The sequence below is a fragment of the Chanodichthys erythropterus genome, chromosome 23 (genome assembly GCF_024489055.1).
Source record: "Chanodichthys erythropterus isolate Z2021 chromosome 23, ASM2448905v1, whole genome shotgun sequence".
In the NCBI taxonomy this organism is placed as follows: domain Eukaryota; kingdom Metazoa; phylum Chordata; class Actinopteri; order Cypriniformes; family Xenocyprididae; genus Chanodichthys; species Chanodichthys erythropterus.
The window spans coordinates 5,657,637-5,682,378 of NC_090243.1; the positions used below are offsets into that span (position 1 = coordinate 5,657,637).

Here is a 24,742-nt window from a genome sequence, read left to right on the forward strand (position 1 = left end):
CCTACGTTTTACAAGAAAACATTTTAGCCTTTCTACTTCAACTTTTAATGTTTAATTCAATGTTTTACCTGAGAAATCTAATTATTCTGAATGAAAATTGTTTTTAGACTTAATGTTTTTCAGTGTACAATGAAAGTCAGTGGGGTCTACTGGAACAACACTGGAACCCATTGACTCATTGTCAAGACAAAACAGGAACATTTTTCAAAAAGTCATACAGTTTTGGAAATACATGATGGAGAGTAAATTTCATTTTTGGGTGAACTATGCCTTCCATCTATGCAAGGAATCGATATGTCTTTTACTTTTCTCTTTTCTCTTGCTTGTTTTTCAATGTAACGAAAAAGGATATTTCAAGGGTCTGGACCCCATCAACGCATTTCGCGAGAGCTCTTGACTCTCACACAAGTGATCAGGTGTTCTGCAGAGTCACATTGCCATTTCTCCCTCAGGCCCCCAGAGAGCCTCCACTTCATTAAAGATGCATCAAAGAGAGACTAAGGATCTTCCCGGCATCTGAGCCCACAGAGGATCCAAGCCATATCCACATTCAGCCAACAACCCAGGCAGAGAGCTTTGCTCTGGACTAAAAAATAATAATGATACTTTTGGGAAGATCTGACAAGCCCAACAGCTATTTCCATGTCCAAAAAATGTGATGTGTAGAAATGCAGCGGAGGCTGCCGACTTATAATAAGCACTGGAGGAAAAGAGGCAGTCTCAGAAAAGACTCCCACTTTCTGTGCAATTTTTATGCGGTGATGCCAAAAAAGATCTAATTTTTTTGGTTGGCCCGACCATTCCAGTGTGCTAATCCCAAAATATATGCCCTTTAAAGAAAGAAACATCACAATGAATTTGAATTTGAGCATAAAAATATAGGAAACTACTGTAATTAAACACTAGTTTGCTTTGGAAACACTTAAATACAAAGAGGAAGCAGTTAGACTGCATGCATACTGTCTGAGTGAATCCAACTGAAAAGCTTGAAAGCATAAAGTATAAAACTGGTGAAGCTTAATAAATCATTTTAGCGAAGAAAGGGAAAGAGAGAGTTATAAGCTCAGTTATGCCTTGAAATTAGGCATGAATATTCAATGGCGATTGATGTCAAGATTTCCTCAGTAGAGATGAGAGGGAGTGGCAGAGAGCGTTTGAGATGAAGCAGCAGATGTGGGCGTCCACCAATCATTCAATCATCCATCGAGAGGCTTCTGGGCTAGTGCCAGAGTTACAGTAGGGAGATTGAACTAGATAATGCCAACAGAGGGCAGCAGCAGAAAGACAGAAAGAGAGATTAGAGATTAGACCAATCGTGAATCTAAGGATTTTGGCTTAGAGCTCATTGGCAGTCAGTACTACATAGATGACATTTTGATTTCTGAGAGTTTACCATGTAAAAAAAGCTTCATAATATTTACTTTTTACTCTTTTGAGTGAGAATTTCTCCTAGAAAGAAATTAATACTTCTATTCAGCAAGGGGCATTTAAGGTAGGGTAGGCAATGTTTTTCATAATTACTTTTTGTTACACTGGTTGAAACTCTTTTCACATCCTGATAGCAATCAATAATAGAAGTGGTCTAAATGTTAAAAAAATTTACATATCTCTTCTGTGAAAGTCTCAGGATCAAAAAATGTTCATCTAATCATTGCATTTAGTCCTACCTGCCTGTCAACCTATGCATACATCCGTGCTCCTTGTTCACGCAGACATCACATGTCATCAGTGTGTTCCTTGAGGCTATGCAGAGTTGTAGACAGACAGTCACTGAGGGCCACAAAATACCAGCAGCCACCTTCCACCTGAAGCAAAACAACAAGCTTTGCTGTGTTCACATCATGTTGTAATTACAGTAATTATGTGATAAGGTTCTACCCGGAGCTGTTCACATCCTCAGACTTGGAATTATGCTTTTCTATGGCAACACTACACTATCAGTGCCAAAATGAATATGGAGCAGTCAGGTGGTACACGTAAGAGCTCTGTAAGTTGTTTACATTCATTATTATTGTAATGTTATTTGAGACATTAAGTTAATTTAACGTGTCTCTCATGATGCTTTGCAGACTCTGCTCTGGCTGTGCACGTTCATGTTTTTTGAACAAGGCGTGGCTTTGGAGAGCACCTCTGAAAGGAGAGTGGGATCTTTATGCTTTCAAGACTAGCTTGCTGTTGCTAGCCTCTCCGAAACCGCCTACCCTACCTTTAAAGTTAACAAAAATATCAGTAATTAATAATGATAAAAAAGCTCTCCATTTAAAAAATGGAATTAAGAATTTCTATTCATCAAAGAATCCTAAAAAAACAAAAATATTTAAATGAAAACATGTTTCATTAAAGGGATAGTTCACCCCAAAATTATATTCTGTCATCATTTACTCACCCTTATGCTGTTTCAAACCTGTATGAGTTTGTTGAACACAAAAGAAGATATTTTGAAGAATGTTGGTACCATTGATGGCATCATACCAGTTGATGGTAGCTATATTTTTTTCCTACTATGGAAGTCAATGGCTAGCGTCAACTTTCTGGTTACCAACATTCTTCAAAATATCTTCTTTTTAGTTCAACAGAAGACAGAAACTCATACAGGTTTGGAAAAAGAGGGTGAGGGTGAGTAAATGATGACAGAATTTTCATTTTTGGGTGAACCCTTTAAACAATTAATAAAACATAATTGCATAATTTGAGATTAATCACTATGATGTTTGAGATAAAATTATAAAAAATATTCAATTTAATGCTCTATATAATGCATAAAACATTCCGTTTTTTAAAAAAGACTTTTAATTTAGCATGCTGCCCCAAGTCAGAACGCAGAGGGTAGCCGATCTAGATGTATGACTGAAATCAAACTCCCACTCTACAGTAATCCAACACGCTGCCCTCCACTCATTTCATGCTCCGAGTGGATTTCACTGGGCCTCAGTTTTGAGCCGTAACTGAAGAAAACCAGGCAGGCCAAAATAAGGAAGTAGGATTAGGAGTCGGGGCATAAATCGATGAGACATAATGGAAGGCTAGAAAAAAGGCGGAGAGCTTCAATTTCACAATCTACTCCTCTGCCTACACACACACGCACACACAACTGGCCCGAATACACTCTTAATCTCACACACAGGCCTGCAGCCAGGCCTGATTACTCTTCTTTTCAGAAAGGATTCATGCAGAAGGTGAATATCCAGCTTTAGAGAAAAGCTCTGGAGTGTTTACGCTGGGTGCCGCTGTAGATGACCTACCAGTGCGGTCGACAAGCTTAGACACAGAGGCTTAGACTCAGACACTGATACACACACACAACAGCACACATGCACTCTTGAACTTTGTTTTTGCTCACCTCACTGTACTCTCAGGGGCATACAAATCAATGTAACTTTCGAAGTTTGACCCCTCTCAACTTTCTGGAAGATCATCATTGTATTCTGACAGCTTTGTTTTGCTTGGCCACGGTGCAAAGAAAGAACACTGTAGCCGCCATATGTAAAACAATGGCATTAAGACCGAGTGGAAGTAGACTCAATGAACATACAAAAGGCAAGTGGTAATCCTAATTGTTTTTCAAAGAACATGCTAGATAGACGTCTTTGACCATCATGCTCAGTTTAGATGCTTTTTTAAAGGTACCCTAGAACCCATTTTCACAAGATGTAATATAAGTCTAAGGTGTCCCCTGAATGTGTCAGCTCAAAATACCCCATAGATTTTTTATTATTCAATTTTTTAACTGCCTATTTTGGGGCATAATTAAAAATGCGCAGATTCTGTGCATGTCCCCTTTAAATGACCCCTTCTTTCTGATGAACACAATCAGAGATATTTTAATAAATATCTTGATGCATCCAAGCTTTATAATAGCAGTGAACGCGACCAACGAGTATGAAGCTCAAGCAAGTGCATCCATCCATTATAAATGTACTCCACATGGCTCTGGGGGGGTTAATAAAGGCCTTGTGGCCTAGCGGCCTTGCGTTTGTGTAAGAAAAATATCCATATTTAATAAGTTATAAAGTAAAATATCTAGCTTCTGCCAAATTGACATCTGTATTCAACTTACAAAGAAAGTGTAATGCCTCTCGCAGTTCAAAACACTTACGCTATTTGTTAAGCTTATTTGTAATTTGTCTTTCTATTACAGGCAGTTCTCCTTTCACTAATATGCAGACCCTCTAGCTGAGCAAAGCTCCTGATTGAGAGCTGCATATGGAAAGGCAGCCCATCTGTCATGTCGAGACCCTCAGTGATCTCTGGTGCCAATAACCTTCTGCTCTCTGGAGGGCCGTGCCACTGCTGGGGCAAAACGAGCAGCAATAAGCGCTAATGCCTTCCTGTTTCCTCCATATTCCGATCATGCCAGGCTCATTCAGGGCCACTTTGTATGCATCCGTGCCCTGCTAGCAGCACAAACACTCAGGACGGGAAGTGCTGTCTTCTCCACGGACAAGCCTGCATACTTTTACATGTGCTGTATGCATAATGCCCAGTTGGCCATCTTTCCCTGCACTCCTTCATCAAGTGATTGATGTTTTGCTGTCACCAGCCTCTGAGAAAGCACTAAGCGAGTCGCTGTTCTCTCTGCTTGGTCTCACCTGAAGCTTTTTTTTCCTATTTTTATTTAAAAATGGAGGAAAGAGAACAAGATTTGCTTTTCCTCACAGTCCAAAGGAAGGGTAAAGCAGTAGGGTGTAAAAATAATGGGTTATGTATGGATTCAGGAATGTGTGTAAATGAGCGAGCAGGGAATGTGACGTCCTCTGCCTCACCGTAACCCTCGCGTTCCCTCGTGCCCCAGAGATGAGGACAGGGAGACTGTAGGAGGTGCGAATTTGACAAATAGAACCACTAAGCAGCTTCCCTCTGTGTGTGTCTCCAGAGCCCTTGAGAGATACACCACTGCCAGGGGAGATGGCTGGAGAACACACTCCTGGCTCAGGATATGTGTGTATGTGAGGGTGTAAGAAATGATTTCCTGTTACTCAGAGCACAGTATTTATAATGGAACTAGAACTTTGCATGCAAATAGAACACATTTTTCTATGAAGCACTACACAATCACCAGGCAACATAATGTAATATAACCTTAATTAGATGAATTAATTAAAGGAAAAATAACACGTTAAAATTAACGCATTTAACTCACTTGCCCGCCCCCAGACGGGGTAGGTCATCTGACATTTCATACAGTTGATGATGAAGGTTGTTAAATAATTGCCTAATACAATATTCAGTCTAGTGCTGCACGGATTTTGCACAGCACCAAGATAACCAACCTTCTTGTCTGAGCTGTCAGTGGTCTGTCACCGGCCGTCAATTTTAAAATATTTGAGATGACCAGTCAAATCAAACTAGGTCGGATTTATATTCACGAAAGCTGCTGAGAGCGAATTCCAGCGTGACGCCTGAATGTGTCTGTGAAGTTTCAGCTCAAAATACCCCATAGATTTTTTTACATTAATTTTTTTAACTGCCTATTTTGGGCCATCATTAAATATGAGCCGTTAATTCTCCTGCTCCACGCCCACGGAGCTCGCGCTTGCCTTGAACAGTGCATAAACAAAGTTTACACAGCTAATATAACCCTCAAATGGATCTTTACAAAGTGTTCGTCATGCATGCGTCGGATTATGTGAGTATTGCATACTGTTATATTGTTTACATTTGATTCTGAATGAATTTGAGGCTATGCTCCGTGGCTAACGGCTAATGCTACACTGTTGGAGAGATTTATAAAGAATGAAGTTGTGTTTATGAATTATACAAGTGTTTAAAAATGAAAATAGCGACGGTTCTTGTGTCCGTGAATACAGTAAGAAACGATGGTAACTTTAACCACATTTAACAGTACATTAGCAACATGCTAACGAAACATTTAGAAAGACAATTTACAAATATCGAGATATCATGGATCATGTCAGTTATTATCGCTCCTTCTGCCATTTTTCGCTATTGTCCTTGCTTGCTTACCTAGTCTGTTAATTCGGCTGTGCTGCTCCAGACGTTACTGGCTGCCCTTGTCTAATGCCTTTCATAATGTTGGGATCATGGGCTGGCATATGCAAATATTGGGGCGTACATATTAATGATCCTGACTGTTACGTAACAGTCGGTGTTATGTTGAGATTCGCCTGTTCTTCTGAGGTCTTTTAAACAAATGGGATTTATATAAGAAGGAGGAAACAATGGAGTTTGAGACTCACTGTATGTCTTTTCCATGTAATGAACTCTTGTTATTTAACTATGCCAAGATAAATTAAATTTTTCATTCGAGGGCACCTTTAAAGTATGTTTGTGAATGGATAAAATCTTCGTCATTAGATAGTGACTGTAAATTGGTCCTTTTCCCTTTTGACCTTCAGTCTAAGTAAGACAGGAACAATGGACTGGTAAGAAACAGGAGACAAAGCACAAAACAGCATTTAAAGATTTACAAAGACATATGGGTATTACATTATAGAGCGAAAAATCCTTCAAAAACAAGGAACCACTTCAGGAAACATGAAACACTGCATACAACACAAGATTTAACCACAATGGTGTAGTTTTGCGTTCTGGTTTGTCTATTGTATGGTAAACAGTGTGAAGAAGCAGCCAGCTCAGCTCATGGGTTGAAAACTCAATCTGCATGAAAGAGATTCGCCTCTTTTGCTGCCTTTTTTACCCAGCAAACAATTCAAATCCTCAGTTATGCTGCTCATGTACAATCTAGCCATTTTGGTGGAAAAAAGGCTGTAAAATGTCAGTAAATAGACATTTAGAATCTGTATTATTTCAGCTGTGTTTTCTTCTTCTTAATCCTCCATTTATACTCACCAGAGAACAATCAGCAGAACATTTGAGGCGAATGTATTGTAATCAGTGCTGCAAATAGACTTAAACACAATAGCCAGGCACTGAAGTCCACCAGCAGATATAAGGAAAGAGGATGGGCATCATGCACTTATCCTGTACAGAAAGTACCTGCTCAGCACTTTCACTTTTTAAACTTTACACTGCACAGCTGTGTATAACTATGGGATTCAGACAAGCAGCAGGACAGACAGACACAGAAAAAGGGATAACAGAAAGAGGGAGAAACAAAGACAACATGAGCCAGGCTCTTACATTTCAACTCCAGACGGATGAAATCCGTGTTTCCAAGGTTTTCCAGAAAGACACCATAGGGAGCAGAGGTCTTGAAGTAAAAGGAGATGTCAGCACTTGTTTCTCCTTGAAAAGTGGAGAAATGCAGGTACGAAGATGGCGTGTTGAAGGACGCCGCATTCCAGTAGCTTCCTATAAAACAGACCAAAGAACAGGCCGAAGGTAAGTTTCAATAGTTCTGCTTCTGAAGTTTACAGTCAAGGTCCTTTTTATCCAATATCTCAACCTGAACCACATTAAACCACCATGAAATTCTCAAAAGCAAAGCTTTAGCTGACACCAAAATGACTTATTGTATTCTGTGATTCTGTATTCTACACAGTGGCCAGTCTTTAGAGGTCTCTTGTACTCGAAAAACCATTTGAGAAGTGACCTGTATCATCAAAAAACACTTAGAAGGAAACCACCAAACAACATGAAAACAACAATTCAATCATACAAGTCAACTCTTGTCAAAAATTTGAGTGGAAGTACAGTGTTCAGGGCTTTAGCTAGTACCTGCCATTATCACGCGCGGTGTGCTGTTTGCGTCTCTAGGGGAATGGAGAGCATACGGTGCCCAAGAGTTATTTAAAAGCCAGCTCGCCAACACCCTTTCCAGTAGCTCTTGTGATTTGACCCTCACCCATTGTGAAACAGAGGCACACCAAAAACCCACTTATATGAGTGGAAGAGACAAAAATAAAGTGTCATTTCACTCTAAGATGATGAGCAGTGCATTTTCCAGGTAAGGGGGTATTTTGGGTGATAGCTGAGCTTAGGGATAAAGCGAGAGATCACTCAAAATCAAACACAAGTTTGACGTACAAGCTTATGTTTAGCTGGAATATCTCCAGAGAGTTATTGTACATCCTGTGGCTGGTATTAGCGTGTGGGTGCATGTGTGGGAGATAACATGCCAGCTCTTGTTTAACATTCTCGTGAAATATCTCCTTGTTCAATTAAAAAATAGCATTTGCTACACTGCATTAAGGCATTTACTTTCTGTTGACAGATATGCTGTTTTGGCATCTTAACATGCTCTAAGAAACAGCATTCACCAGCGATCCATAAGAAAAAATCAGAAATTCTATAAAAAAAATTCATTTTATTTAAAAAAAAAACAAACAAAAACAAACTTGAACGTGCATTTTTTGTGCTGGATTAGATGTCACAAAGCCTGTTGCCAATTCCAAAAACTACTCAAGTTAAATAAATAAAAAATTTAACTACAATTTATATTTATAATGCATTTGGGGTTAGTAAAATTACAATGATAATTAAAAGGTGAAGTAGTTTCTGTGACACTAGTGGCACCTAACGGAATTACAAAAATAAAACATTTTTTAAACAACCTTGCAAACACCCTATCAAATGTCGCACCTCCACCAACTTAAACATCACAAACACAGCTCTTATGGCACTTGTGAAGGCATGTCTCAAGGTGGTCTCATGGTTGAATTCTACAGGATGTCCGGGAGACGTGTGTGTCACATTCTTTAAAGGTCTGCCTGGAAACAAATGCTGTGACGCAAAACCCCCTTGTGGAAGAAGAAAGCCATTGTGTTTGCAACTGTACAATGAAGGCTCACAACTAAACGCTGGATTTTCAGAAGTATTTGAAGTTAGCTCTCGTGAGTGGGTGTGGTTTCAGCACCGACAGAGGACACGCCCCCAGCGTTTGAGAGCAGAGAGCGCTGCCTATTTTTTTTTTTAGATTTTGATGACTTATTTCATTTACTTTCAGATTTTTTTAATCATTTAAATTTGGCTGGGTGGTTAATAACACATTTTTCTGCGGTGTGACAAACTCAGAACACATAATTTAAAATGACTTTACAGGGACTTTAAAGGTGCTAAAGAGGATCTTTTCGTCGACTGAGAAGCCAAAGACTGTTAGTGAGTTTTTGAAATGAGCGCATGCGTAAGAACAACCCCCCTTCTTCACAACTCATTTCGAGGGAACGCCTCCCAAAACTCGTGCACGAGTATTGGAACACGAGTGTTTACCACCGGCTTTCACTGTGTCGTGTTAGTGGATTCATTATGTCGGACTCACCGCAGGTAACTCATAATCTGCAGTTGTTACTCCTGTCTCCTGACAAAAACATTGCATGCAGCGCCTGTGGAGTGTGGAAAGTTACTGGAGCGCACAGCCGCGCTTCTCTCACAAGGAACGTCGTGGCAGTGATTGACAAGTCAGAGGGCCAATCGTTTGGCTGATGTTTTTAAGGCCCTACCTCATGCACAGATGATGTATATTAATATTATTATTCCTTTCAGTGACCTAATAAATAGTCTTTTATCAGTTAGTAAAGACAGTTTCAAGTAATATTGCAAAAAATTTATAAAACAAAACATCCTCTTTAGCACCTTTAATGTAACTTAATTTGCTATATGGTTACAGTTATATATATACAATATATATATATATATATATATATATATATATATATATATATATATATATATATATATATATAAAGCAGTACTGTTTAAATGTTTATTCAATTTTCTAATATATGCATTTACTTTACTGTCATCTTACACATGAATCTGCTTTTTTTCCTTTTTATAACAGGACGTTTTCTATGCTATAATTTCTATTATAAAATACATATGTGATACCTTATCAAACAAACAATATAATTCTTATTCTCAGTGAATAAAGATTACTTATTAAATGAAAAGATTGAAAAAATGATTGCACAGCCACCAAATAGTTGGCGATGTGCACTAAGTAGGTTTTGTAAATTGCCATTAAACAAAAGAAGGAAGAAGTAGAATGACACGCTTTTTTTAAGCGTCTGTTTCCATGGTGATTTATCGATTCTTCACTCTGTTGAGAATGTCTTGTGTGTTAACCAGGAAGTGTGTCTTGTGTGTTAACACAAGAGCTAAATACATGAGGCTAATGAGGTAACAACTGTTGAACCAATCAAGGAGCAAATCAAGGTGAAAAACTACAAAACTATGGCACAACAGACAGGAAGTGAAATAAAAGTCCAAAGACAAACACAAAGATCATGACAAATATTAGGTAACTAGCATAACAAGCAAGACGTCCTTTCTATCCCAGTTTTATCAGAAGGATCAAGCTGGTCCACTAGCTAAACCAGCTCCAAACTCGCCTAGAAATTCATGCTGACTTGAGCTGGTCTTTTCAGCAAGGACTGTTTATAGGCACTTCCTTCCCAAATTCAACACTGTCATAATGAATGAACTATTTACTAAAGATGGAATATTATATATGACTAAAATATTTTTGCTCAGCTACTGGCTAAATGCTAAACCACAAACACAGAGTCACAGACACAGACACACTCCCATTAATAATGACTGAAATCTGATTTATCCCTAGACATTTACTGTGACTCATGGGCTTTAAATCAGAAGGATAATTTACATTAGCTCTCTCTGCTCTAATGTCATGCAAAAACAACTGTATGGAGAGGAGGAGAGCAGAAGAGAGACAATAAAAGATCTAAGGAGAGGGGAAAGAAGAGAATGAGATGGAGAGGAACACTGCGACAACGGACAGAGAGATATTAGACGATGATGTCACCTCAAGACAGATGGAAACAAAGAGAAACAGAGAAAGAGCGAGACTGGAGTAAAGTTTTATTCAACGCATCAATTCGGTTTTGCAGATGGGGAGACATGAAATCTCCTACAATTGTTTCTAACCAATGAGTCAAGGTTTAGCTGGTTAGAATCAGTAGGAACTTTAGCATTTCTCCATTGGCAACCATTTAAAAGCAGACATATAAATGTTGTATGTATCCTTGACCTTAAAGCTGACAGTACCGTATTTCATATTCAAAATAATCAGGCCTATAAATTGGTAAAAACTTTGCTGAAAATCATGTTGCACACAATCTTCCTTCTTTCATATGATTGAAAGTTCATACTGTTTAGCAAGTTAAACTCCTTTCAGTGTAATTCTAAAAATGTCCACCATCGGGTCGTGGTACATGTGTCTTTTACTAGGCTACATAAACATTTGTTTACTTGATTATCCATACATTAAAAATAGCATGTTAAAATATGAGTATTAAATATTATTCATTATAGGAACTTTTATTTGATCTCTTAATCATCATTGTATTGCATTGCATTATAAGTTTTGCCCCCACTATAAAAACTACAGAGCTTTGATCATTAAACTAAGCATTTAAATATAATCTTACTAAGACATATTATTGGGTGATATAAAATAACAACTGGTATTTATAGTTTATGTTGTCTGTTATAAAATTCTCATTGATTTACTTTGCAAGTTATCAGAATTTCATCTAATGTTTTGACCATATAAATATCAGAAACTTTTTGTTAAGTTTGGGTCTCTGAATAAGTTATTTTTTCCCTCCTCAAGTGTGAGTTTCATATTCTCTTATATTATACAATATGAGCCATAAAAGCCTGATGTGTGAAATATGATACTTAATCGCAGGAAAAAAATCCGCAAGAATTGGCAAAGTCATGCAGTCTGTGATGGACAGATCATTAAAAACTGGTCTATGTGGTAAATAGAGTACATCAGACAGGACATCCAAGCCCTCGCCTGTCATTCATCGACCTCAAATATGGCTTATCATCTAAAACATGTAAGTAGTAGCAGTAAAATGTGGGTTATTCAAGTGTTTGTGCGGAGTGTTAAGGCTGAATATAGCTTACTGAATGACAGCTAACATGGAGGCGCCAGTGCAATCACTTGCACTTAAAATAATCTGTAATATTGGTCTGAAACTAACAACAAAACATTGTGCTTTTGTAAAATAATGAAAACAAACAGTGTGTGCTTTCTGCCTTCTCTGTGAACTTGAATAAGCACAAAAAAAGAAAAGAAAAAAAGAACCGAAACTCGGTGTAAACTTGCCTCACAGACACAAAAAATATATCTACAGAAAACGAGATGTCTATTTTTAAATGGACCAATTCAAATAAAAAACAAATATTCTCAAGATATGTAATCCGTATGAAACAAGCATATAGGCACGTCCACTACTGCAGAGTTGAAGAGTCAGCATCGTCGACTTACACCGCATCCTAACCAGACGCGACGCCGCGACACGCGATAAAAGGTATCTTTTACAGGTTAATCAGAGTTTTTGTCCTAACCAGCCGCGGCTGAAACAGCAACACAAAGTATGCCAATGATAATATCAGGTACTGTTTATTGTGCTTTATTTGATGTTAAAAGCATCTAATGTGAGTTTGAATACAACACTGGCTAATTCACCTCAGATCTTGAAAATAAATAAATGGGCACAAGAATGTTCAAACTCAATGTGAACAGACAAGTGTATTCTATGACAAAGATTGGTTCAGTCACTCCATATGTACTTTAAATAATGTTTAAATTGTGCAATATTTAAGAATTTTACTATGTACTTGCCCATTTCATTGTGTCTGCTGTGCTCTTGCCGAGAGAGCCCGCCCACACTCTCTTCTGATTGGCTGTGGTTTTTGATTGATTTTATCGCTTCTCTTTTTCGCGTCTAGTGTGGACAGTCAAATTGCTTGTTGCTGGAATCTTATCGCATTGCGTCTGGTTACGACACGGTGTTAATCTCTGCAGCCAAAAATACAGGAAACACTAGTTTATCAATGAATTATTAAAATGTTAATGCAATCTTCTTGCTGTTTTCCTCCGACGCATTCATAATCATTGCTGGTGCGCTGTGGCAAGCTTTATGCGTGCGCTTATTAGGCTATGTAGGCATTAAAGGCTCTTTATTATGATTTATATGGTTTATTAATAAACATGTGATTAATCGATTAAAATGAATGACTACTAGGCTAGTCGACCACAAAAATCTTTAGCCGAGGGCAACCCTACATAATTTACTCCCCCTCATGTCATTTCAAACCTGTATGACATTCTTTCTTCTGATGTGAAACATGAAACTATCCTTTTAATATTAACTAACAGAGTGATTCTGTCACACTTTGAGTTTGTTTTCTGATCTGTATTTCTGTTTTGTTCATGCCTGAGTTTCTTGATTAGTTTTCTAGTCTTCGTATCCACATCACACATAAATTCTGACTGCAAGTAGTTGAATTCCTGCAGATTCAGCAGATGCTCAGCGTCACTGCCATATAGAGGTAGTACTGGTGTGTACCTGCAAAAAATGTTCAGCACCGAATGCAAGAGAAGTCAATGACCCCTTCTATTTCTTTCCCACAGCCACCTATATCCCATAATTCTCTTACATGCTTTCTATACAAACAAAAACTTCCAAAACGTCACCCTGTATTGCTGCAAATAAATCACCAATGTGTTTCTGTGGCGACTGGAGTAGGAGGAGAAGCGGAGACGTCCACAAAGCCATAAGGGAGGTCTGGGCTTATCACAGCGGCACAGGAACAGCTCTTTCATTCAAGCTTGCTGAATGTGACTCTCAGTTTGTCTTTAAAGCTCCGTCCATTAACACCCAATGTTCCAGCACATACTCATTTAATTATTCACCGATTTGCAGAAATTTCAATGGGAGCCGGTGTTTTTTGGAATGACGTGAACGTTTTTAAATCAGGCTAATAATGTGGTACATGTAGCTGATGGAGGCTGATTAAATATGGCTCCTGCAAAAGGCAGTGATACAACTCAAAGTTTCACCCTTTAGATGAGCCATCGCTGTCCTACCTCAGTGAAGGATTACAATCTTGTGTTCGAAATGTTACACTGACTGTTTCAAAGCATCTCAATTTCACGCGTGTTACTTCTGGTTAGTTTTTTTTCGTTTTTTTCGTTTAAGATTTTTGAGTGATGTCCAGATGTGATTATTTGGAACTGATTCAATAAGATTTGGAGTGTTCTTGAACTGTGAAAAAAGCGAATGAATGTTTGAATGTTCCTTGTGCATTTCACTTTAACAATGTCAAGGACATTGAGAGCAGAGGAATTCGGCTGTGAAGCACTTCAAAAAGCGTTCTGGTTTACAATGATGCATAACATCGAAAAAATTAAAAGAAAGCTTAGTCTCCTGACTCTGCTTTAGATTCTGCATCGATTACTTTTAACAACAGCCAATGGTAAGGGATGGTGTGTACACATGCAAAATACATCTCAGATGACAAATGCATGCTGATTATTGATACGCTGACTGAGCATTACTGTTTGCCAAATGTTTCATTCAGCAGCAGTAGCATATTCCATAAGCCAAAGAGGGAAACTTGTAAAGTTGGACGTAACAGCAGTTTTTTATTTATTTATTTATTTAAACTGCTCCTTAGAGGAACCAGCATGAGTCATGGCTTTAGAGCACTAGATTTGCCTTTAAATAGGGATGAAATAACAGATGTGGATATAAAACTAGAGGCAATGCAGGGCCAGTGGCAAATACAGAGAAGTTGCTGGTACTGTAGGCTCCTCACATATACAGTATATAAAGTAACCTACACCTAATATTTTTGCATACATAAACAAATAAGAAAAAAAAACAAAAAATATAATCAATTAAAAAAATAAATCAAACTAATTAAATAATAAATAATTATTCATTTAATGCATGAATGTTCATATTTTTTATTAAAGCTGCAGTCCGCAATTTTTCCTCTTTGTCGCCATCTCTTGTTTGAAACCTGCAATTGCAGTTATCTGTACGTGCGTTGTGCATCGGCACAGCTCGTCAGCGCGATGAATCTAATGTTTGCCGTCAGTCACCGCACCGGTGTGATACTGTACTTCAGAATCACAGATTCTACGTCTTGAAAGTATGACCAATATAAGAATTTTCACTGGAAAATATCATCTGAACAAGTAAGTAACATGTCTGCCACTTTTGTTCTGACCAACTGAGGAAAAAAGTATTAGCCCTACAATAAATCACAGTGCCAATGATGATTACATCTAACGATCGCTTAGCTCGGATCACATCAAACCGTGCAAATTATTATTACTGTTATACTTTGCTCTCAAATTGTTAATGTTAACAACATCAGCATTGCGTGATTGTGTATTTAGTGAGTATTAGCGTTACCTGTAGATTTCAATTTCTGTAGCCACTCCACAGTCTGAAGTCTTTTGCTTTTTGACTACGGCTGAATCTCCATTTGTCACTGATGATTGTCATTTGGACATTTCTGGATTACAATCCACCATCAAAATGATAAGTTTAATTATTTCAGCTGCTGTGAGAAAAGGCTATAAATGATCCGCTACCAGCAGCATCCTCACGTGATAAAACCGATTAGCCTGGACCCCTTCCTTTCTGTTTACGGACGTGACATAATGACGCACAGACGAACTGCTGCATGCATGAATTTCCCGTGGAAATCCACCATGTCGCTCTTATTATAAAACATTATTACAAGCTTACCGTTGTGAATCGAGCTAAGATAATGAGATAGTTTTGAACACTGGCTGATTTTGTACTTGCTCAAAAACTGATTTTGGATCATTTTTAACCAAAAAAAGTTACGGACTGCAGCTTTAATAAAATTTAATATAGTACAGTATTAAATTAAAATAATATTAATTAATCTAACATAACTATATAAAAATTAAATCATTAAATTAATAATATAATTGATAAAAAATGATAATGAAAAACAATCCTTGACCCCTTGGTTCACATGACGTGATTAATTATGCTATCGTTCAAAAGTTTGGGATCAGTAAGATTTATTTATTCTTTTTTTTTTTTTTTTTAAAGAAAAAAAAAAATCAGCAAGGATGCATTAAATTGTTCAAAAAGTGACAGATAAAAACCTTTTCACTTTAACAAAAAACTATTTCAAATGTGCTTTTTTAACTTTTATTCATCAAAGCATCCTGAAATTTGATCATAGTTTCTACAAAATTATTAAGCAGTACAACTGTTTTGAACATAAGAAATGTTTCTTTAGCACAGTGTTAATTTTGTTGACGAATAATTTGTCATCATTTTCTTCAACTAAATTTTTTCACTCACGAAAACGAGACGATAATTAAATAAAAACCAGCTTTGAATGACAAAAAAAAAACAAGAGCAGACATATGGATAAACTGACCGCCGCGCATCTAATAAATGATTAATTCAAGAACATCGTGCAAGTTTACTGCAACAATGGAGCCGCGAACTTCACATACTTTTGAAAATCCAGTGTTTAGTTGATCCTGGTAAGCGCTCGTTGTCACAGTTGTAAACACAACGGCTTTCTTCTTGCACGAGAGGGTTTGGCGTCACGGCATTTGTTTCCAGGCGTTCACCGTTAAAGATAGTGTGCCAAATAAGCGTGCCATATGCATCAGACATTCAGCCAACGGTCTGTGGGCGTCAGGGCTGGACTGAGGCTAAAATTCGGCCCTGGACAAACATACAGCCCACAAGTTCCCCTGTGAATGTTTTTGCTGGGGTTAGGGCCTTAAATTGGAGTAAATAAATGAATAAATAAAACAAGGCTAGTGACAAATAATGATGGATATAATTGAATTTACTACAAATGCAGTTAACAGTAAAGCACTGATTTTCATGCTGTTAAGTAAATTTAATGCTATTAAATCCTGTCATCATTTACTCACTCTCATGTCGTTCCAAACCTGTATGACTTTCTCTCTTCTGTAAAACACAAAAGAAGATATTCTGAAGAATGTTGTCAACCAAACCATTTTGGTTAAGCTACCCTTGACTCCAATTATTTTAGTTTTTATGTTACACAGAAAAAAAGTAATTCATGTTTGTAATGACATTAGGGTGAGTAAATGATGACATTTTGGGTTGAACTACTCCTTAAAAACAGAAAGTTAACACCTAATTTATGTAAGACACTGATATCTATCTTTCATGATGCTCTCATTGAAATAACATTTTACTTCAATTAAAATTCATAGGAACTATTAAAAATGTCATTAAACATATTTAAAGAAATAAAAACTAAAGCTTTGCCCTTATTCCATGGGATACAGGCTTTAAAGCTGTTTTGTTAAATTATCCTTTAATTGCCCTGATGAAATTTACTATGGTTTAACTGTAAGATCATGGTAGACAGAGCACAGGTAAAACCATGCTTCTTATTACCATGGGTATATGGTTTCTAAAACAAAAATAATAAACTATAGATTGTGTAATAAAATATTGTAAGCATAAAAAATACAAAAACAGTCTTTATGAAAGAAAGTGATTTATATTCTGCAATATTAAATATAAGTAGGCCTAATAATAGCAGCGTTTTTAATAAATACATTTCTGCCCAAACAACATTTTTCTTCACTGTTAGTAGCTGCAAGGTAAATTACTATAAAGGTGGTGGTGTTGGATTGACAAGCTTGTAGTTGTGTGTACTGGCGTTTTCCAATTTACCTCGTCATGTCTTTACATGGTCGCGGCTGTTTTCAGCTAGATTCACCACCGAACCTGTAATGTTCCCATTTCACACGACTGTTTTAAACAAAATTCTGAGAAAAATCTGAAAGGATCAAGGCATCAAGCGACTTGCGCTGTTTATTACTTCATAGGGCGGCAGAAACTCATGTTCGTCAGAGGCAGCGGTGAGTGGGTATTTGCCTTTTGCAGTTTCTCATGCGCTCCAATTAAAAACAAAAAACCGCGTGGGAGGGGGAGGTCTCTCTCACTTTGGCCTGTCATTTCAGAAGACAAACCAATGGGCCGCTGTCATTGCGTGGTGGGCCAGTCCATTGCAAAAAAAACAACAAAAAAAAACAACCTTTTATTGGCCCGGTATGCCAGATTACCAGTTCAGCCCTGGTGGGCGTGATGTGATGTCTTAAGTGAATGGAAACAGTTGGGAGAATATTGTATTCGGCCTTAAAGTGATAGCAGTCTAATAACCTGCACGCTGTTTGCTTGAAAGAATGAAGAATGTTGTATGCAAGTTATAAAGAGTGCATAGGCCTATATCATTATTTAAAAAGAAGACCATGTTCTTGTTTCTTTATGAGAAGTAGCTTTATTTAATTTTAAGGTAAATAAAGACATTATATGTCACAGCAGCTAAATTTGTGTCTGTATTGCATGTGCAATATAAGTCATATTACAGGTTAATAGATGTTTTCTCCAAGAGTATATAATGAGTTTGGAAATTTTAGAGAAATGCTTAATTGACACATTACAATTTAACTAAACCTAAAAAGATACCCAAAATTCATAAAATATTCCTTCAGAGATCCAAAATACTTGGGGGTATGGCTCTACCTAATTTACAGTTTTATTATTGGGCTACAAATCTCAGACTCATGCAATACTGGTTAAATTAGGATCAATATCAAGATTCATCTGGATGGTTTAATATGGAGGCTACTTCATGTATACCCACTTCAGTGACAGCCTTATTACACGCCCCCATTAAATGCCCTTCGTCTCCCTGTACTAAAAATGTTATCGTTAAAACTACGCTGAGAATCTGGAGATCAGGAAATCAGAAACCACTATGGATAACAAGCCTATTCTATCTTCGCACCTATAGCAGCAAATCTTGCTTTCCCACCATCACTGATGGATAGTTCTTTTTCACAGTGGTCAGCACTGGGCATTATAACATTTAATGATCTATATATAGATAATTTCTTTGCATCTTTCCAGCAACTAGCAGAAAAATTTACATTGCCTACACACCACTTTTTTAGGTATTTGCAGGTTCGTAGCTTTGTTCGGGACATGCACCCTCAATTTCCTAGTCTCCCTAGAGCAGGGGTCGGCAACCCAAAATGTTCAAAGAGCCATATTGGACCAAAAAAACAAAAAACAAATCTGTCTGGAGCCGCAAAAAATTTAAAAGCTTTATATAAGCCTTATATGAAGGCAACACAGGCTGTAAGTGTATATTAGCTATATTAGCCTATTAAAATGACTAAGTAGGCTACAAATACCTACATAATGAGGTATTCCTGAGGTATATTTAAAAACTGCTGAAAGCTACAGAAAAAAGAAGCAAATGGATTGGTGCAATTCACAGAAACAGCTGGACTCCAGGCAGAGAAACATGGATTTGCATTTATCATTTTGTGTCAAATTGTTGGATTTTGAGGTAAAAATCATTCCATATATATTGTATTGTTATATATTATGTTGACAAATCATCAATTAAATATTTTCCATCTTATATTCTGCAGAATTGTGTTTTAAAATAAACACTGACAAAAACTATAATGTACTATAAAACTATATGTTTTAGGGCTGGACGATATATATATATATATATATATATATATATATATATATATATATATATATATATATATATATATATATATATATATATATATATATATATATATATATATAAAATATATATATAATATATATATATATATATATATATATATATATATATATATATATATATATATATATATATATATATATATATATATATATATATAACATTGATATAAGTGATTACGCAGACTTAAACCTACCTATATTGTAGTTCTATAAAATATTCACAGGCAGATTTGCTTTATGTATTTCCCCGGCGTCAAATCAGGCACATATAAATGTCAGGAAACACGACTCCTGTTAGCATGTCAATATCCATGGATTAGGTTTATTTGACAAGTTGTAAGAAACACTTTCGAGTCCAACCTTTAGTGAAATTTGTTTGTTTTACTCGCGTTTTCTCAGTTTCCTCTACTAAATCCAGTCACGCAGCAGGTTCTTTTGCCACTCAGTCCAGCTGAGGGAGCGAGCTTTCGGCGGGAAAGTGACGTTGATGCATACCCTCGCGCCGCGCTGAAACGTGTGTCGCAAGCTATGACGCAAATCTTCGTTGACAGAAATGTTGAAATTTAATATTTATTATACACATTTTTACAGCATTGGAAAACGTTAAGAATGTTTGTCTCTTGTTTGTCCTCCTACAGAAACCATATGAAAACAAAAAATATTTTTCCATTTTCATACATTTTTGAAATAGCTCCAGGGAGCCACTAGTGGGGCGCTAAAGAGCCGCGGGTTGCCGACCTCCGCCCTAGAGCTACTCCTATTGACTTTTTTTTCAAGCCCACCCATATTTTGAAGGGTATAATCTCATATCTTTATAATACAATTTGCACTTTGCTTGAATGCCCACTTGCAACTATTAAATCTCAGTGGGAGGAGGACATATGAGAAATTATTTCAGAAGAACAGTGGGAAAAGATTCTACACTCTTCATCTTCTTGTGCCAGACATGCGTTGATTCAGTTTAAAATTCTGCACTGTACCCACTGGACCAAAGTTAGACTTTCAAAAATATATCCTGAAGTGGATCCCACATGTGACCGTTGTCACCAAGCCCACGCAACTACTGCACACATGTTTTGGTCCTGTCCCTCTCTACAAAATTATTGGTCCCAAATTTTTAAAACATTATCTGAAGTTCTTACAAATCATATTGAACCTCTGGCTTTCACTGCTTTATTTGGTACTCTTTCCCCTTGTCTTGATATGCCCAAATATAAATCTGACTACGTAGCCTTTGTCACACTGCTGGCAAGGCGTTTAATTTTATTAAACTGGAAATCGCCTAAACCTCCTACTCATTCTTTATGGATTAAAGATATTTTCCATTTTATTAAACTAGAAAAAATCAGACACACAATGAAGGGATCCTCTAATAATTTCAATAGAATTTGGGGACCTTTCCTAGGATATGTAGGAAAATGAAAGGCCCTTCATCTGACTATACATCTTCTCTGGTAGTAATTATTTTCCTCCCCCAGTATATAGACCAGTACCCTACTTTAGGGATATGTCGGCTGTGCTCAGTATGTTTGGCATCTTGTTGTACCTGTGATTTTATTTTGTAAAGAATTATTCACTTTTTATTATTATTATTATTATTTTATTAATTTATTTATAGTTTTGGATGACCAAGCTTTATAGGTTTTTTTTTTCTGTTGTTGTTATTATTGTTATTATGTTGTTGTTGTTTTTTTTTCTAGTATTAATTTTGTTTTGTTATTTGTTGTGTGGATCCTTTTATTAACAAAAGATATATATGGAGGTTATATATGTATGTTTTGTATTTGTATGTTATATTTTGTTAATATGTAAAATTTAAATAAAGTGAGAAAAAAAAACAAAAAAAAAACAATTTAACTAAACCCATTAAATTTTAGTCAACTAAAACTAGACTAAATCTAAACTAAATATGACTAAAACTAAAAGGCATTTTAGTCGAAAGTTAATCAAAATTTGCTGTCAAAATTAGCACTGCTTTAGCACCAATTCATCACATTCTGAAGGATCATTTTGATCAAATAAATGCAGTTTCTGTGAGCATAAAGGGGCTCGCACAACGGACGCGAAGCTCAGTGCTGCGCAGCGCCACGACACGTTTTTAAAATTTTAACACATTATTTTCTATGAGTGTATGCACACCGGCGGCGATATTCGGCGCCTGTCCGCGGCGCCCAGAAAACAATAGAAAACAATGTTAAGACATGTCGCGGCGTTGCGCGGCGCTGAGCTTCGCGTCCGGTGTGCGAGCCCCTTAAGAGACGTCTTTCAAAAATGTTTTTAAAAAATCATACCAACCCCAAACTTTGTTAACGGTTTATAGTTTTGTGACACATGCAAAAAAAAAGAAAAAGAAAAAAAAAGCTGTTTCTAGAGGATTCCACAGCTTGGAAGTGTGTTATGAAGTAAACAGTCCTCTATGACTGGACAGATGCAACAACTTACAATAAAATGAGAGCATAAAATCACTTCAATAACTTTAAGAGGACCAAAGTGCTGCATTATCAGGCAACTTACAAACATACAGATGGCAATTCTGAAGCAGCTGCATCCTTTATAGTAAAGCATAGGTCTTTGTGTGCATGCAACAGTGGCTTTCAAAAAGCCATACCAAGTGTTATTTATGCTGTGCTAAAGTACTATTAAAATTCTGCAACTGGGGTGTTTTGCAAAAGTGTATATATCAGGCGAAGGCCCAAAATATCTTACAATCCAAAGAACACCATTTCTACAGTGAAGAGCTGCGATAACAGCGTCTTGTTTCTCTTCAGCAGAGACAGGAAGTGCTTGTCAGGACAGAAGGGAAGATGGATGATACAACAAACAGTAAACAACCTGCAGCCTTCAGCTAGGAAGGTGGAAGTTGGAAAATTGTTCACCTTGCAACACGTCGGTGACCCAAAGCTGCCGTGCAGTGGCTGAAGGACCACAGGAGGGTGAATGGCCTAGAGAGTGCTAGAAATAAACTTTTCACAGCTTTTTTTTGAGTCAAGTTTTCTTAAAATTACTTTCGGAACCAAAGCATCTTATGGCGCTTTCCCAGTGTGTGGTACAAGCTTGGCTTGCTTTACTTTTGGTTTGCTTTTCCACTGCAGTTTAGTACCGCTTCAAAGTAGGTGGGATTATAGACTGATTGTATAGTTGCACCGCCTCTACTGCCGTGGATCCGCTCCTCGGCTACCAACGAGAGGAACGTCTGCACCTCGTCTACCTGACCACGATACAGCCATTTCTTTTTTCAAGTTGCGTCTGATGGTCGTTTAGGTGCGACCACCTAACCTTTCATTTTCACCATGTTTGAATGCTGTGTACGGAAGAGCTTCGGTGCTCTTATTGGTTAGCATCACAGATGTGATGGAACCCGTTGTGGAGGACCGGAAAAAAAGCTATAGACTTTCTGTCATGACAACGTGAAGCATCTGAACCTGGCTTTACAAGAAAATACTATTTCAGTCTTTCTACTTTAAAATGTCATGTTTATTGAATGTGTTATTTGCTGTTTCTTTGAGAAATTTACTAGCAATATCTGAGTGAAAATTAAATCAAAGTAAATCCGACACCACTATTTTTTTTTTCTTTTTCAAATGTGCCCCTTCAAAGGTTTACATCTCACCTTTAGCACTAACATAGATGCAGCTAAAGTGGCTTAAATAAATATTAGAAGTGTCTCTCCCATGGAAAGCACTTAAGATATATTTGTTTTCCAAAGGATTTTCATTACTCTTCTGGGTTTTCACTTTAAGGTGACAAAGGTAAAAAGCAAGTGGTCTCTGAAGCCTTCAATGTTGTTTAGAAGGGGTGTAAAAGCAAACATGTGACAGACTGCTCTTTTACCAGCAGCACAGATGCTGTTTTCCTTATACAGACCCCAGGAGCGCGACGGCTCTGAAATGTGTTAACAGGCGCCAAATGAGGGAAATGAGGTGGTCCAAATATGAACAGCCCAACTAAAGTCACAAGAAAGTCAGATTGGGTTGATCCTTTGTTCAAGAAGAGTTCAAAAGTTAAGCTATAGTATCCAAACAATAGATCGTTTTGTATTTTTAACATTCAAAAAATAGAAACTCATTGCTGGATAAAAGCTTAACCCTTATATTATGTTTGGGGGTTAATATGACCTGCAACACATTTTGGAATTATTGGAAATACAGGTTATCTTAGCATGTTTTAGCATGTCAAATTATGTGACTATTTCTAGGTTAGGGTCATAAACTTGTCTGTTTGGACACACTGAGATGTGGAATGTGTGTACAGTATTTCTATTGCAATTGTAATATTAGCATGACTATTTGACTTATAATATCATGGTTAAGCACAAAAACGAGTGCGGCGTGCATGTGAACTGATCATCTCTTCTGTTTAACTAGTTACAATACTAAATGAATGAACATCAGAAGGTATGTTGAAAGATATAGTACAACGTACCGAAATCCACATCATGTCACATGTAATCAGTGTTTCAACCGTGGAAAGGCGTCAATAAAACAGCTTGTAAATAATGTCATATAATGTCACATTTACCTCAGAAAAGCCATTCAATGTTCAAAAACGTGTTGAAAAATGAACTTAGAGAGGAGCATTTTGCTAAATATATGCACTATATTGCATATTCATTGTTTTTTTTACCTGTTCTTCAACTAATGTACGTTTGAATAAATTCATTTAATGACAGCCACCATTTAAATGTTTATATAAAAAAATGAGTAGAAACATAATTATGTCATTAAAAATGTATTATAAGTTATTATAAAAACTTCCTTATGTGTAATTTAAATGTAAGTAGTCTACAAATCAATTAATTTTTACCTTTAATATTATAATAATGTACCAACTGGGGTTCCCTGTATAGTTTACAGCATTAGTTGAGAGATATGTTTTTTCTTTGGGGGAATTAACCATGTGCTGTTAATCAATATTGAATCAAAGTTAATCAAATCACAAATTTGTGAATCAATATCAAATCTAATTGTGAAATTTATGTCAGTGCTAGCTGCTCTAGCGAGGATATCAACATGGCGGACTGTGTTTTGCTCACTCAGGGCGGGATCTATGCTAATAGGGCAGAAAGCGGACAGGGCTTGTCCTAATATGACATCACATTAGGCAGAAAACTGACAGTTCATTTTGAGACACTGTTTCTGATTTATGGGGATTGTAAAAAAAGACGTGGGTGGATGTTTACACATACTACGGACACACATTTATGTTCAAACACCATGTCAAATTTAATGTAAAAGGTTTACTTTTTACCTGATTTTTTTTTTTTTTTTTTTTATAGTGTGAACCTGGAAAATAACATTCATGACTTGCTTTCTTCCGGGGAACATAAAAAAATATATTTTGAATATACGTGATATTTTGAATGCTTTTACTGTTTTGTCAGTACAATGCAAGTCAATGGGGTCTGAATGTGTCTGTGCGTGTTAAGGTTATTTGTGCCACATAATCAACAGTGGCATTCA

At 36.9% G+C, this 24,742-nt stretch overlaps 1 protein-coding gene across 1 annotated transcript in view; it reads right to left on the reverse strand.

The window, feature by feature from the left end:
- cntnap2a (contactin associated protein 2a) overlaps positions 1-24,742 on the reverse strand; it is a 301,573-nt gene that overhangs the window by 81,738 nt on the left and 195,093 nt on the right. Inside the window, exon 16 of the mRNA XM_067378732.1 lies at positions 7,102-7,272. Within this exon, the coding sequence (XP_067234833.1) occupies positions 7,102-7,272 (171 nt within the window). The remainder of the gene's footprint in view (positions 1-7,101; positions 7,273-24,742) is intronic.